This window comes from Scomber scombrus, chromosome 19 (assembly GCF_963691925.1).
Source record: "Scomber scombrus chromosome 19, fScoSco1.1, whole genome shotgun sequence".
Classification (NCBI taxonomy): Eukaryota; Metazoa; Chordata; class Actinopteri; order Scombriformes; family Scombridae; genus Scomber; species Scomber scombrus.
The window spans coordinates 23,944,534-23,961,843 of record NC_084988.1 but is presented as its reverse complement, the minus strand read 5'-3'; the positions used below and the strand labels follow the sequence as shown (position 1 = coordinate 23,961,843).

The 17,310-nt window shown below is 40.0% G+C and overlaps 1 protein-coding gene across 1 annotated transcript in view; it reads left to right on the top strand.

Annotated features, from left to right (window-relative positions):
• The window catches only part of eipr1 (EARP complex and GARP complex interacting protein 1), a 69,011-nt gene that overhangs the window by 28,647 nt on the left and 23,054 nt on the right, over window positions 1-17,310 (top strand). Inside the window, exons 5-6 of the mRNA XM_062439873.1 lie at window positions 4,953-5,052; window positions 15,062-15,198. Of these exons, the coding sequence (XP_062295857.1) occupies window positions 4,953-5,052; window positions 15,062-15,198 (237 nt within the window). The remainder of the gene's footprint in view (window positions 1-4,952; window positions 5,053-15,061; window positions 15,199-17,310) is intronic.

Genomic DNA, 17,310 nt, shown 5'->3' with positions numbered 1-17,310 from the left:
CAACTTTGGAGGTAAATGGAATGCAGCGTAGGATTCAATTTCCAGTTAAAGTTACAGTTCAGTGTTGGTGTTAGATATGTTGAATTTACATTTAAAGGATAGATTCAGATTTTTTCAAATCGTTATTATTTACACTTACACGTGATGATAGTACTAATTCCAGACTTGGGCGGAAATTATTTTTTTCAACTTTAAAACTGAAAGCATGATTTGAGAGAGTGCAGTACACTTATGACATACTTAGAGCTATTTTAATTAGGTTCAAACTCTTTATAAGTTGTTAAAAATGTCTTAACAAGCTTAAAAAGAGTAAAATAAATCAGTGAGTTTGATGGCTGAAATGATGGGGAAAATTTACTCAGTTCTAGCTAATTCACATTTATTTTGACATGTCAAACTACAAAAAATGATATGGTTAATTTGCTCTATGTTTCTATGTCTACAGAGGAAGAAGTCTTTCTCTAGATAAATGATCTAGCATTAGCTGGTCGCATTATGTTATTTTCACAAGAATATAATTGTGTTGTTTTTATCCTGTTAGCTTAAAAACACAAGTTAGGATCTTCAGGATTCAGTATAGCTTGTCCTGTCAGTATGTGAAACTAACACTAGCCGGAGCAGGTGCAATGCAGATCTGCCAGCTATATCATTAGGAGTCAGATAACGTTGCAAGATGCCATGACAGGCAAATATCAATAAATATAAAGTTAGTTTTGAATGTCATGATTAGATTTACAGCTGCTCTAATCAACATTTTCATATTGTCAATAGATCAAATGACCGTGTGTAATGTGAAACCTAACCCTAACCACCTTAAGCGTCCTATTTTGTTTCACTCTCACCGCTCTCATCAGCTGACATTGTGACTAGAAGGGGGATATTTAAAAGCTCAGAACCAGATATTTCCCTCAGGAGTTGTTGGAGACGAAACCAGAGCTAACAGTAGAGTGAATATTGTTTGCTAACGAGTTTACCATAACAAGTTACAAGGTGATCATATGTCAATGAGTTAACAGCTTATTTCCACAGAGCTCAAGTGGCCAAACATCAGTTATTACAGGTTTATGTGCAAGACATATTTAAATGAATGTATTTTATAGGCTAAGGTCACTACAAAAATAAGTGTGAAGTTTATTTTACTGAATATGAAAAGAAAAATTCCAATTACATACAGTATTTCCCTCACATTGGTTGGCATTTGTGTGTATGTATATGTAAGGCTGAATACATCCACTTGATCTGTCTGCATATTAGCTTCAGCTGAACTTGAATGCATCTTTTTTTTTCTTTTTCTCTCATTTAAATTTTTATTGAATTTTTAATTGCAGAGTATATATGAGTACAGGGTTGGTCATACATTTCAGAAACTTGGCATTAACATATGACATGTCACAGAGGAAAAATAAAACTTGAAAAGCAAAGTAAGAAATATAAGGGGGAAATCCAGTCTACAAAAGGACAAAGAAGCTATGCTGTATTCAGTCTCTGATTTCTTAGGCTGAGTTTTCATTAGTCCTTGTGTAGGTCCAAAAAAGATCCCAAGAGGTCAACCCATCCTCCTTGTTAGCCGACAGTTTGTGGAGCATAGACTCATAAGATGCTGTCTCCACCATTGCATTAGTCCAGTCTTTCAGATTAGGAGATACAGCATTTTTCCAGTGTCTTAAGATAACTGGAGGCTGTGACCAAGCCCACCATAATGACAGAAAAGGTTCTCTTTGATATATTCTGTATTTGTGATCTGTCCCCTAATAAACATACGGCAGGAGTCAGGGGGATCACTGAACCTGACCAGTTACTCAGGAAGTCCACAACTTTAATCCAAAATTGACTCACTAATGTACATTCCCAAACACAGTGAAGAAAAGTTCCTACCTCTGTTTTACACTTCCAACACATATTATCATTCAACAATTTCATTCTATGTAATCTCACAGGGGTATGATAATATCTATGGATGATCTTATAGTGTGTGAACTTCCCTCTTGCTTCCCTTACATACTTTCCACAGTCTGCTAGTACACCCAACCATTTCTCCTGTGTAAAGGTTATTCTCAGGTCTCTCTGCCACAACAATTTCACATTAGAGGACTCACCACTTACTGAATAGTTCGGTAGTCTATAAAATTGTGAGGCCCTGCAGCGTTCCTGTGGCGCATTCAGGTATTTCAACATATCATTTTCTGAGCAATCACCAATTCAAGATTTTACACAGTCCCTGATGTATAAGTATTTCCAAAAATGTTGTTTGCCTTCGAATTTAAATTGACTCGATAATTCCTCATAAGACATGAATTGTCCATTTTACATACACCACTTGAACGCCACTGCCTCCAGTACACTGACTTTTTACCAATATGTATGGCAGAATTAAACCACAACAAAGCATATATCTGTACATATTGCGACAACTTATACATTTTGTGTACATTGGCCCACACTTCCTTAGAGTGCACAAGAATTGGATTTGTTGTTTTACTTTGTTGAGACACTTGCTCCTCTGGACTAAATGGTAAACATAACTCATTCTCAATCTCCATCCAATCAACTTGAATGCATCTTAGCACAAAAGGAGATCTCTCATATTTAAGTTGAACAGAGAGATTATTACATTTTCTAATATCTCATTCCACATGCCTATGGCTTGTGAGTATTGTATTAAAATGGGAAATAAAGAAGCTATCTTTAAGGTTAGAGTAAATCTCCAGGCGATTAATTTAAGTTAATTTAGTGTCCTCTTAAGTGACAACAAGCAGTGTGTGTGTGTGTGTGTGTGTGTGTGTGTGTGCCTGTGTATCTGTACATCCCAAGCCCATGACTTTCTGCTCCTCAGGAGGGCAGTAAAAGCTGTCTCTCAGCAGCCATGAATTTACAGCCCTTATAAACAAAGCTCCTCACCTCTACTCCTCCTCCCCTGCCTCCCTCCCACATTCCCTCACTCACTCGCTCGCTCCCTCCCTCCCTTCCTCTACTTCTCCCCCCCCTCCCTCTCTCTCTTTCTCCGCTCCACCTTTTCTAATAGGACTATGCATATTTGAAACTGGGATTAAATCCAAAAGCAAACTTTAACTTTGTCTTCCCTCCCTTCCTCTGTCATTCCTTTTATCTCTGGCGAACACGCTCACTCCCTATAACACACGCTCTCTCTCAAACGCTGACAGTGTCGCTGCCGCTTCAAGTTGACAAATGAGTCCAAGAAAATGGTGTTGTCTAATTGATGAACTCTTTAAATAAATGGCATCGTTTTGTAAACCTCTAATGACGGCAGCTTTAGAGCCGTGACAGACTCCCGACACCCAAAACCTTCAGCCAGACCACGTCTGCACCTCTGTGACATTTTACATCCTTTAACCCAGATTAGACACAGATTTTTTTTTTCTCTTCTCTCGAGCAGAAAAGTCACACTGAATCAAAACCTTAACAAGCATATAGCAGCTCTTCCAGGCCAAGGTTATGTTTAGCTTATTGCCCGGCGTCTGACTGCACTGACATATTGCTTTTAAAGTTGACAGGACTCAGAGTTAAAAGCACTGCTTTCTCACTTGGGTTGTGTCCTCTTTGTTACACTATGTGGTTGTGTCTTTGCCTTTATTTGTCTGATAAGCCTCTCCAAACTAAGAAGAACAAACAACAAAAGTGTACAAGTGATCCAATCAACACCAAGGGAATTATAAAGCAACAGTTAGGGCTCCAGTGTGTCAGGTCTGGTTAGGTCCCTGCGGCTCGGGCTCTGAATACATACTTTAAGTAGAGCGCAGTGGAGAATGAAAACTCTGAGAAGCATGCAGTGAGGAATCAATACTCTGCAGAAAGTAGTATGCAGGGAGGAATCAAAGCTAAGTATGCAGTAAAAGCTACCACTTCTTTAACACCAGTGAGGCAACTGTATCCCACTGCTGTGTTTGAACATTAGATTGACAGAATTGGGGTGCAGGATTTTGCCAATAAGTATTCAGCGCTAACCATGCAGAACTCAGCTGTGTGCTATTGTCACTTCCTCAGGCCCTTAATGATTAGCTTCCGCAGTCCAATTTGTGCAGATTAAAGCTATTCAAGGCGACCTCACACACAACAACGTCTTCCAGCTTCTCCTGATAGAAGCCCTAAATGTAAAGGCATTCTGTTTGTTGTAAGTATCAATAAAAAGGTGTCTGAAATTTAGCAAACTGGAAATTTTAAAGAATGGGGAAAGAAACTGAGAAATATTGAAAACTCAGGGGGTCAGGGGTTGGGCACAGATTTTGACGTTACAGACACAACAACAAAACGGTGTATAGTCACTACTCCTAAACCTCAGATTAATGATTGTTTACAGATTAAGTCAACAGTATCCGATGTGTTAGTAAGGGTAAAGGTAGCCTATCTTAGCATAAAGACATGAACAGTTTTTACATGTCTGTTCAATACAGGTTAAACAAACAGGATAGGTCCTGTTAATTTTAAAAAGTCAGTTACACATACACTATACTGATGGAATTTAAATTAATTTTCATCTGAAAATTGTCCCTAATAAACATAGTATTAAGTCCTGTTTTTAAGCATTTTTGCTTTCAAAGATTTTCGTCTTCAGTAAGAACCAATGGGTTTGGGACTGGGTGCCAAAGGCAGAGTAGTGAAGTCAGAAGGTATGGAGATACAGACTAACACACTGATGGTTTTAGTCTTTTCATGGGATCTATTGAAAATATTGTGGTTTACATGTTTTTTCTCATTCACCAAAAGGATGATCAGTCCAACATAATACATACCAATACCAGCTTTATTCCATCTAAATAACTCCAATGCGATACCTTTATAATGTGTAACCTTGTAATATCAATGTAACTTTCTGTGTACATGTTTGACCACCATACACACTCTAATTGACTGTGGTTTTGTGTGTGCGTGCGTGCGTGTGTGTGTGTGTGTGTGTATTTGTGTGTTACTTTGTGTATACCTTGGTGTATTTACAGCGTGCTGTGGGAGCCCATGGGAGATGGCAAGCGTGTGATTTCATTGGCTGATAACCACGCACTACTCTGGGACCTGCAGGAGAGCTCCACACAGGCCACGGTAAGACCCACACACACACACACACACACACACATATACACACACAACCACACAACACACATATATACACACACAAACACACTGTAAACCACCATACACAGACACACGCTCACCATATCACACAATAGCTAACTCATTATTTGATAACCACCATATCGTCTTGGTGTTATCAGACGCACACATCCTCTCTCTGCGACAACAGCAGAGTGTCCACTATTCATTCTGTCTCTCTCTCACACACACACACACACACACACACACAAACACACACACATACACATACACATACGCATACACATACACATACACATACACACACACACACACACACACAGTATTATCTGGGCAGGTTTCTAAGCTTTGGCTACTTTAATATTATTGTAGTCAATCCCTTCCTCTGTGATAGTAATAGTCTTGTTTAATAAGTAAGAGAGAAGTAACTTGCTGTATTTGTTTTCACAGTTCACTGAAGTAGTGCTGCTGCAGTGTCACACACTGTGTTTCACATGCAGCGTACAGAAACTGTACTGCGTATATGTGAGAGTCCATATACATTTGTAGATGTTGAACAGTCACCCATATGTGTTACTAGAATATCTCACTGTAAAAGCGCGGGCATGATTCTGCTACTATTAGTGCTTCCTAGGGGACTGAGAACCTTTTAAGGAACTCAGGAATTAAACCTGCTTTTTGATCAGAGTCAGTTTAGTTCCTTGGTAGATGCTGGTGCCAAAAATAGTTCCTGCTCTGAGGGTAGTGCTCTGTAACTGCTCAGGGACTACTGGAGGAGAACTTGCAGGGCATGTTGTTAACGGTCAAACACACACCCGACAAATGCTTCAACTTGTGTACAGAATCATTCACAGGATAAGGACGTGTTCGAGTGCCTCTAGTATCAATATTAGGACATTGGGTGAGATGGAGAGTAAATTAGAGAACGAAGCCAGTGATGGAGAGAAATAAACGTAATTTTGTAAAGCAATAAAACATTCAGAAGATGGTACGACCCTTTCTTGTTTTCACATGTCTGGAAATTGCATTTCAAACGCTGCCATTGTTTCTTAATCCATCATCAGATGGTTTCGCTTAATCTTTAGTTTCTTCATGTGTGGTGGCATGCACTAAAGGGTTTTTTAGTTCCCAGTTTGATTCCAGTTTGGTTCCAGTGGAGAAAGGGCTTTAAATGCAGTAACAGCCTCCACTCATCTAGGATGCCACTAGATTATGGAGCCTGGCAACAGAAATTTGCTCCCATTGAAACACAACAGCATTAGTGAGTTTTTTGTGAATTGTTGTTGAGCGATAATGGTTCTCTCTCAAGTTCTTGTCAAATGTGTTTATTAATGATTATTATTATGAAAATCATAACTTTATTTGGATTGCACCTTTCATACAAGAAATATAGCTCAAAGTGCTTTACACCAAAATAGATTACACAAATCAAGTGCTTCACATTCAAAGGATGTAAAAGGAACATAAAAACATGTTACTTTTTTTTTTTTAAACATTAATGTCATATAAGATGGAAAATAAAGATGGTAATTATAGTAAAATAGTCAAATTAAAGTAGCTAGAACATAGAATAGATAAAATCAAGTAAAATACAACATTTTAAAAAAAGGTCAGCAGTGCATCAGTGTGAAAATGACTGATAGAAAAGTTAGTTAAAGGCTTTCTTTTTTAAATGGCTGGCTTTCTATTCCAATTAACTATTGGTAGTGTGTTCCATATCTTCGGGGTGTAATTGATAAACTGACAAGGTTGAGTTAAGGTCAAGTTCTTCCTCCCCAAACTGAGAACCATTTCTTACCAGAGCTGAGTTTGTATATGGACATGTTTTTAAAAAGTCCCCCTCAAGTGTTGCCACAAATTTGGAAGAACACTACTGTCAGAGAGGCAAAAACATTGAAAAAGACATTTCTGCTCAGCTCTTAGTCTTATCCCTACCCCGCAGAAATCCACAGTAATGGCTTTTAATAAACTAAAAACTAAATGGATCACCATGTAACTTGTGTGTGTGTGTGTGTGTGTGTGTGTAAGTACTTTTGGTCAGTTCGCTTGTAGTTATGTCCTTCCTAATGCAAGGTGAAGAGGCTCTTCACTGTAAATTCCCTGTCTCCAACCCACCGGCTTTGCAATTAAAATGCCCATTACGTATTTAAAGACTCAAGATAATGGTGTGTGTCAGGTGTACATGTGTGTGAGAAAGAAGTAATAGAGTATCTGTGTGTGTGTGTGTGTGTGTGTGTGTGTGTGTGTGTGTGTGTGTGTGTGTGTGTGTGTGTGTCTGTGTGTGTGTGTGTCTGTGTGTGTGTGTGTCTGTGTGTCTGTGTGTGTGTGTTGTTCCATTAGAAGCCATGAGCGATGAAGAATATAGATGAGTCATTAGTAATTCATGCACTCGTTGAGGGACTCACATAAAGGGCAGCTAGGTCACACACTTACGAGATGTGCGTGTGCGTGTGTGTGTGTGTGTGTGTCTCACTAATCTGAATGTTTGAAAAATCACCGTTCAGAGTTTAGTTAAATGCATGCACACACTCTGCTCTCTCTCAATCTCTCGCTCTGTCAATGTGTGTCAGCTGGGAGTGCACTCAATTAATTGATTATTGATTATTTTTTTCATTCACATTCACATCACTTAACGTGGTGGTGGGGGAGGGGCCTGTAACTTTTCCCAAGTTTTTATAAGGAAGTGTAATAATTGCAGTCATCCACCAGGTGGAGCAGCTTGACATGTCGGCACCACAGCAGCAGCTCGACCATAATTAGCTTACCCGGCAGTTAGAAACGAGGCGTTTTAAATATTGCATCGAAGAGAGGATTGTCATGTTCCAGGGTGACGAGGAGCAGTCATGAATGATTCTTCATGTTGCATGGCCTCACAACCACTTTGTCTCCACTGTGCCTTTATGAATATTAGCTTCCAGCTAGTGTTGTTCCCTCTCTGTTGGGTTGACAGTTTCCAGCTCTGTTGGCAAAATAAAGTTGGTTGCCTGTAAAGTTTTGCAACTGTGCTAAAATGTATTCCATGTATTATTACATGCACAGAGACTTTATCCTTGGGGCTGCCCCTGTGCTTTATACTGTGCATGTTCAAGTTTCCCTGAAAGAGATGTTCATAATTCATACCTACATTCATACATTTTACAAACATGTTTACACATAATGTAAGTGTCAGGTTCACAGTGAGGTTTTAGGAGGTAGGAATTTCATCCTGGAAGTCTGTTAGTGAAGCTGTGTGTAGAGTAGAGTAGAGTAGAGTAGAGTATGATACCCCCATGTGGAGTCTGGGCACTATTGGTGGTGATGGATGAAGAGCATGCTGAGATCTGGATGATGAGAAGACAAGCGGACTTCTGGTGAGCTCAGACCTCGGCGCTGAAGTGATGAAAGTGGAGCTGAATGGAGGAGAGACAGTATTAAAATGACAGCTGACAGCAACAAAGAGGAGAGCAGATTTTGAAAATTGACAGCTGAGATATGATTGGCTGGCAGAGATTGCGGCGAGATCTGATTGGTTTTACTAAATGATTCAATCCTTCTAATCAGCTGATACAAGATGTAGGAGAAGAGAGAGAGAGTGAGAGAGAGAGAACAAGAACAAATGAGTAACATAAGATAATCTTCCTGCTTGAACTTACACTAAGTTTCATTTAGATGTTAAATTTAGAGCAAAAAAAACTATAGCCAATTTAATGCTGAGTCACATCTTTGCTTTTGCTACATATGCAGCCGCACTGCCTCTAAAATTCACTTTCTTTTGAGTTCTTGCACATTTTGAGGCAATGAAACACAAACCTCACATCCTTCAGTTTCGACTGGAACGTGGCCTTACATTCTAATAGGAGATAAGTGTGTGCGTGAGTGTGTGTGTCTCGCACCGTGACCCCCCTCCGCGAGGTTGAGCAGGACCAGAGGCGTCCACCGACATTGGACAACACAGCTATTAACTCCTGCACCGAGGGAGAAAGAGGAGAGGTTGAAAGTAAGAGGGGGAGAACAGTAGCGTAATGAGAAAGGGAGGACGGTGGACGGAGGAAGAAGGAGCGACATGTGATTGGAAAAGATGGAGCGTTGGGAAAAAGAAAGAGGGAGATACGGATGAGGAAAGAGAGTGGGTTCGAAGAGGAGAAAATAAAAAAAAGAGGAGAAAGAGCTTGGCAGCCGAGACAAATTCCTCCAGTGCTGATGAGAATGCTAATCTCCTTACCTCCGTCCCTCCTCCCTCCTTTCCATCCCACTCTATTCTCTCTCTCTCTCTCTCTCTCTCTCCCCCCTCTCCCGTTCCCTCTATCTGTCTGGGTGATGTGTTCATCTGTAGCTGTGTCCAGCTGCAGCATGGATGTGTGTGTGTCTCTATCTCAAGGACCTGGCCTAGATTAGTGTGTGTGTGTATGTGTGTGTGTGTTTGAGTGAGTGTGTGTATGCATACATAAAAGAGGATCATGAGCATAAGCGTACCAATGTGCATTGTTTGAAGATTTGTGTGTGTGTGTCTGTCTGCATGTGCATATGCATGGCTCATCAATTAGAATCGCTGGTGGAATTGAGTGAGAACATCTCCGCCGGCTCACAGCACACCCACACACCTTGTCCGGCACATCTGCTCACACACACGTACACAAAACACACATACACGTACACAAACACACACACACACACATGCACTCTCTTCCTGAGTCTGGAGGAAGCATGAATGCATGGCGATTTGACAGATAGCTTTGCATTAGTGCCGCTTGCGTCCTAAATGAATGCGTCCCCCAGTGTTGTGTGTACTGCCTTGTTAGGGCCCCTAATTTGGTTAGTGCACTAATAAAGCTGGGAAGCTGGGATGCACGAAGCTTCAGGCTTTTGCCGTCACACCGCCGGCGTATCCGCAGAGAAAGAAAGAGTCCTACTCCAGGCTTCCCTCTGATCACTGGTGTTTTTTATTCTGTCAGGTGAACTTTATAAAAAGAAATATCAGCAAATGAGACACTTTGCAGAAAGATACTGGAATATGTTTAACAGCTTGTTTCAAGTGGAAATCAAATGCCTGCACCACTTTAGAAAAATATTAAAGACTAAATTATATACTTTGTGTATGTCCAAAAAGGGTTGTATACATAGATTTATCCAATCAAATACATCTCTCATTATTGCCACAATAATTAAGTTATCAACTTATCTTACAATAGCGTGATTATCACAAGTGTAGCACCCACTCTCCAATCCCACCCTATACCCCCCTTGTATTATTATGCTATTATATAATCATTATATCAGTGGTATAAAATGATCTTCAAATGACAATAATATCGATTATCGCGATTATTTCTGAGACAATATATCGTCCAATAAAAGTAGTTATCGTGACAGGTTTATTTTCTCTTAGCCTTCTAAATCTATGTGAGCATCTTCTTATCTCATGCTCCGAAAAGCAGGTTGATGCTGTTTGTCAGTGGCTTCCAAGATATGTATGACCTAAGGAATTAAACTATTTCCTGTTTTTCTTTCTGTGGTTAAGGCTCAAAAACGAGAGAAAGATCACAGTCATGGTTCAATTAAACTATGTTTTACTGGAAATAGGAAACAAACAGTGGCACATGTGTTAACATCTGCATACTGTTCGGGTGAAATTTTACCCATTTTGACATTTGATGGCTGTAAAAATACCCAAAATGATGATGATGGTTTTTTTTCCTTGAAATTTGATAACCTCCTAAAGTGGCCCAGAATGCAAAAAAATGAAATGATGTTATGTTATACTCTTGTATAGGTGCTACAAATTATTGTTCTGGGTCAAATTTGAGCCATAACTATTGACATGTGTTTTAGTGAAATGAATAGTTAATAGTTTTAATAAGATAGTAGTTTTTATGATGTAGCAGTGAAGACTGATGGCTCTAATGGTTATACAATAAACCCCACAGTTCCATAAAGTTATAAAAATACATTTACATCATTATTGCTATGTTATATTTTCATGTCTTAGGTAAAATAGGACATGATATTATGTGATTGTAGATGTTTTTCTCCATAAATGAGTGGTGTAAAAGCTAAAAAATACACTCTCTCTGCTCTCTGAAACATTAATCAAAGTTTAATCACACATTTATTGATCAGTCAGATCGACTATATAAACAGATCTGTGGTTCAAAATGTCATGCACTATGTTGACCCATACATCCAGCCTGAACACCTCCCTAAGTGGCACTATAACAATTTGCTTGGCTACCAAAGGTCTCTTGCAGGTAAACTCTGTCATTTATTCACTCAATTGAATAGGGTCAAACTCCTCTCATATGTCACATTTTTTCCACTCCAACATTGCGGCCAGTGTAAGCATCATTCTTCACATAGTGACCTACATACCAGATTAAAAAATATACATCCACTTTAGTTATTTCTCTACACTCTCTTTTATGTTTCCTCTCCTCTCTGTATGTACGTTTGAGGACATTCATAAAGTCTCAGTATATGTGCCGTTTTTATTTTAAGGTTGGAACATTTTCAACTCACATGTACACACTTTGCGTCACTGTGCGCCGCCCCCCCGGAGGCAAAAATTCACGCCTAATTGCGTCTTTTCCATTGATTTTTTATGCAATCGGGCCATCTTAAAATTCCATTCGTGTTATGTTGGAACACACAGTAAAAGATGCTCTCGCTGCCATTTCATCGTGCCTTTTTAATGGAATACGAAGCAGCATGTCTGTTTTGCTCTGTAACTCCAGTTTGACGTCAAAAAATCTTGTAAATCAACACTTTAATGAACCTAGACACGAGTGTTTTTATGTTATAGAGCCAGTCTGATTTCTACAGGAATATTTGTGGAAAAGTCTTTAATTTTATATGAATGCTACAAAACTGTACTTCTCATGCCATGTCCAGTTTTTAGCTTCCCTCCTCTGCCACCTTTTCTTCTCTTTCTTATCTTTCTTCAATCTCTTTGTTCTCTTTTATCCCTTCTGCTTTTCTTTCCCGGTCTTCCTGCCTCCCTCCTGCTATGTCAGCCTGTCTCCCTTTCTCTCTCTCTGTCACTCTCTCATGCTCGCTCTCCCTCTGTCCTCTCTAGCTGAAATAATGAGTGTACCAGGGAGCTGTGCGGTGACGGGGCGATCGATGATCCTTGCTCCAACAAGCAGAGATGAGGAGAGCGAGCGAGAGAGAGAGTGAGGGAGAGAGAGAAATGGGAGAAGGAGAAAGATGAGGATGAAAATCCACAGATGGTCAGAGGGCAGAGAAAAATGGAGCAGCATGATGCTGCTTTTTACAATTGTCAGATGCATCATAGTTTAAGGGAAATTTAATCATTTCCAAAGCCAGCCCGCAGAATTAATTGGATTCCATTTTTAAAGGAGCCTGATGAAGTGATATGCTTTTTTAATAATATAATAAGTCCTTAAAGTGTTTTGACGTTTATTAATTTCACCTTCATTGTTAGCTTGTAAAAATATACGTAGCAGGTTTGATAAATATCCAATGACAAGCATGTCGTCTTGCTCGAAAAGCCTTAAATGTTGCAATTTAACCTGACTGCCTTTCAGCTAAACTGCTCTAATGTTTGGATCCAGTGACATTTTGTCAGTTTTTTTCTGCTGACAAGCCTCAGATATTACAATAAATTGAAATGAGTTCCAAACAGCCTGAGCAGGCTCCTTCGATTCAGCCTTCAACACTCATCAGCATTAAAAGCTCCGAGGGCTCGCGTTCGACTCGCCAGTTGATCCATAAGTAACTCTGAGCGATCTGGCGTATAGATCCTCGCCATGGGACTGAGGAGAGACGGTGGGGTCAGCAGAGTGTGCTGACTGAGCAGCGGGTCACAGAGGAGACAGGTGCATGCTGAGACTTCCCAGTTACCACACAAGCAGTATGAGTGGTTGTTCTCATTTCAGTGGGCATTGAAACGGGAACAAAACGCGCTAATCCATATGTAGGAGCATGCTACAGGCAAGAGAGAGGGGAACAAATTATGAGTAGATGCCTTCACTGTCAAAACATTCAGTCTCTATTTAAAGCTAAGACATGGAATCTAATTTCATTCATTTCATTTTCAATACTCTTCATCCTAACATGTTATTGAAGGCTGCAGTTACTGATATTGTTGGCCACTTGGAGGCAGTGTAACACGCTGAAAACACAATACTGACATATTATTACCCATGGATGTGTTATAAGAGCTGGATAGGGCGCCGATTTTTCCCAGTGGACACTCGTGGTATTGCAGCTTAAAAATCAACCCGTGGCCCCGGGGTAATTTTACGGGGCCAGGGCCGTTAGCGTGTGTCTCCATAGCAGGAACTTCCCCTGAAGGACAATCTCCCACAACTTTTATGGGGACTAAATGAGTCCCAGCCTCAGGGAATTTACTCTGTTCGCCCCGAAAAACTCCTGGGTGGGGCTTGAGGTTTACTCGATGCTGATTGGGTATACTCAAAGCGGGATGTGGCGTCAACAGAAAGCACCAAAATAAGCAGCATTTTTAAAACCCAGCAGAAGAAAAACAGCAGTAGAAAGCGACTACACCGCCGTAAAAAATTGTACACAAACACACAAACCAGAAATGCGGCAACCACCTCAGCTCCATCCATGTTTACCTCCTTGTAGTCGTTTTCTTTGTTATGCTTTCGGGCGTCGCCTCGGTGATGTCACGGTCAGAGTCCGGTGGGTCCTATAAGGGTCCTACTCTGCAATGGAGACATAACAGCCTAGAGGATCGAGTGAGAGGACATTCCTGTAAAGGTCCAGCCTTCTAAATTTGACCAGGAACTTCCTTAGTGGAAACGGAGCTATTGTTTAGAAGATGTTTGTAAAACTATTGACAGGACACCTCGAACTGCAGACAAAGTCAATTATGACTCTTTCTATTATGAATTTTCGATCCATGAAGGTTTTATAAATAGTATTGAGAAAATGGGGTTTTAAAAATCTGTGATGTCATCACAATATAAAGTGTATGGGCCGAGTTGGAATTTGTGGGCGGGGCCAGTGAGGGAAACACTACTGCACGTATTCAGTGGGCTGCACGATACAGAAGTAAACCTTGAAGCTAGAAACATTTTTTTGGCATTTCTTATAGGACTGAATGGGCTCCATTTTTGGTCCGGTATCCAGCTCTTATAATACATCTATATTATCATCTTCATATGACGAACAACTTAGCAAACAATTGCTTATTTACACATCCAGCAGACAGAGCAACATTAGTAGTCATTAGCAATGTTAGTGTAGTATTTAGTTTTGGTCTTAACCAACCGCTGAGAAAAATGAACTATAAACGCTAAATATTAGCTTTAGGTTGAGCCACTAAATGCTCCATATTGTTCATGTATCTTCCTTCCAGACCTTTGAGCCGCTGCCTACATCTCAGATTTGTTGAGCAAACACTTTAATCATGTTTTGTCCCTATTGAAGGCTGTTTCCACCAGCTGGAAAAAAACTCTCAACCAATCACAATTTAGTAGGTAAGATTAAGAATGGTGACCTCATCTCCCTACATAGCTGTATGTGAAATAGAGACAGAAGTGGTGAATGAAACTGACACAGCTGTACAGGTTGTTGTAAGTCCACATGCAGAAAACAACACCCCCCTCCCCCTACGCCCCATGGAGTAAAAGCCATTTCAGTCTGATCATTAGCCTGATGGTCTCTAGGTAGTCTGGTAAGGTGAGGGTGTACTAGAGCACAATATGTGGCTCGGAAGACCAAAACGACAAGCTAAAACAGACCGAAAAGCTCTATGGAATTTTAGGGGATGATTGGTGGTTATAAGTAAGAATGTCCATGTTTCAGTGTGATGTCAGTCTGCAGGCAGTTAGCCAGTAACCGCCAAAATATTACTACAGATTCATACTGAACATTGTAGTTTGGAGTTGTGGCCTGCAGAGAAAATGACTTTTAATAATACCTCATTATGCTGATTGAATGCTCCATACTGGCTGAAACGATCACAGGTATTTGCATGAAATTGATGTGCCTGCTCAGAGATGGTAACGAGGTGTGTTGCTGCCGTCCTCTGCAGGTCTCCAGCACGGCCACACTGGAGGGCAAAGGTCAGCTCAGGTTCACCTCCGGAAAGTGGAGCCCCCACCACAACTGCAGCCAGCTCGCCACGGCCAACGACACAGCCATAAGAGGCTGGGACCTTCGTACCATGAGGTGAGCTTACTTGAGTGTCGCGGGTCTGGAAATACATTATTCCAATATGTTCTGCACATGTGCGATTTTGATATTTTAAAAGGTTTGTATTCTATTTCATGAAGGCTCCTCCTTTTTTACTGTATTGATCATTTTCCAAAAAACACACATGCCACAGCTGATTGGCATTTACTATTATATTCTGAATAACACTGTGGTTGCCATTAATCCAGTGCCAGGAAGAGGAATTTTGAAGCAGGATTGAACATTTAAAAGGAGAAACATGAAGCATGTTGTCTGTAAGCTTTGCCACTCAGTATTAAGACACTTTTTTTTCCACTCACCTGACTTTAAACCAGTCTGATGTTTTTCCCAACAGCCCGCGTTTAAATCTGACAGAAGTGAGTCATGTTAGAGTCACGTATGTAAAGTTAAACTCTCATAGCTTAGCGATTCCACCGTGTGTTTACACGTCATTACAACAGCAACACACACAAATGTGCGTTTAATTTGACTCATCATGCTGAATGAAAATATTACATGTGAGTTTTGAGACTACTTTCCCCCCTAATCCACATCAGTACTGCACATGTAGTCCTGTATTTCAAATGTAAAAAAACTCTTCATTTGATTTTAAAGCACCCGGGTTTCAATACTGTGTTATCCATTCAGTGATATAGAATCAAATCATATTCTTAGTGCTGGGGATCGCTCCTCAATACCTTTTTGGTACCGATTGAATTCTGTAGCATTTTGCAGCAGTACAAAAAGACCTCAATTGATGAATCGGTTCAAATGTTGTGAGGGGCTGCTCATCATTATGTATCATGATACTTTTGGGTCAATTACTTTTTTTGTTTAGTCAAATTTAAAGGGATTCAAATGTGATAATAAACGTATGAATACCTTACACACATACATTTTTTGTGGACCCAGCATATCATTTCTGCTTTTAATCCATATTGAGAGAATATATTAGAGGATCATGGCCAAAATGTCTAAGTGGTGTAAACATTAAAACACTAAATTCTCAATAAAACACCACATCAACTAGCTTGGCATAATCTTACATTATAACTTTTTATATTATATAAAGGTAATGGAATACAATTGTTCTAAATATTACATTTAATCTGGGGAATCATGTCAATCAGGAAACATTTCAGTTTATTTTTAAATTAAGTCATTATTAGTATAAGTCCACTTAAATACACTGTAGGTGGATCAAATATGTAATATTTATCATTATTTTGTGGTTACACCATTTGACGTTTTCAGGAGCATTCGGTCTTACTTTTGGTAAAAAATGGTGCAAATATCATTTCAAATGATTTAAAACCAACAAAAATACTAAATGTACATTTTAACAAACCCGATGCTGCTTTTAAAACTAGTTTTAACATATTTTTGAATCATCTTGCCAAGCCTTATTTGTCACTTACCCATTCCTCACTGTGAGGCATCATTACTTAAATTCAGGTGTTATTAGCACCGGTGTCAGCAAATGACAGTAGTGCAATCAAGTCATATCCTGAACAAAAATTGTCACACTTAGTCGTTTTCTAAGAATACTTCTTATCAACGCTCACACTCACATTCTGAAATATTTTGCCGGTGCGAAGTAAAATGAACACAAGGAGAAAAAAAGAGCCTGCACTGCACCTTTTGTGTTCCAAAATACAATTTTGATCCACATTCCAGATTTTTGTGCTTATGTGTGAAAAGTGTAGTCCAGGAGTGTGTGTGTGTGTGTGTGTGTGTATGTGTTTCTGAATGTGTGTGTGTGTGTGATAGGAGGCAGAATGTTCTCGGTGACAGCGGACTGAGTGGCAGTGAGAATCCCTGTGAATTTCCTCTTGTCTTGTTATGACACATTTTGTTTGCAGTCCCGTGGCTGTTCATGAATCTAATGAATGAGTGAATCGAGTGTGTGTGTGTGTGTGTGTACGCGTCTCCTCGTACATCACATGATAAAGCGCGAGGCGGTGGGAACACTAATGCTCCTGCTTGACATGGAGCGTCCACACTACCGCACATTAACCTTGTAACTGCAGGTTATCAGCAACGCACCTTCCAACCTCTATTTGTGTGTGTGTGTGTGTGTGTGTGTGTGTGTGTGTGTGTGTGTGTGTG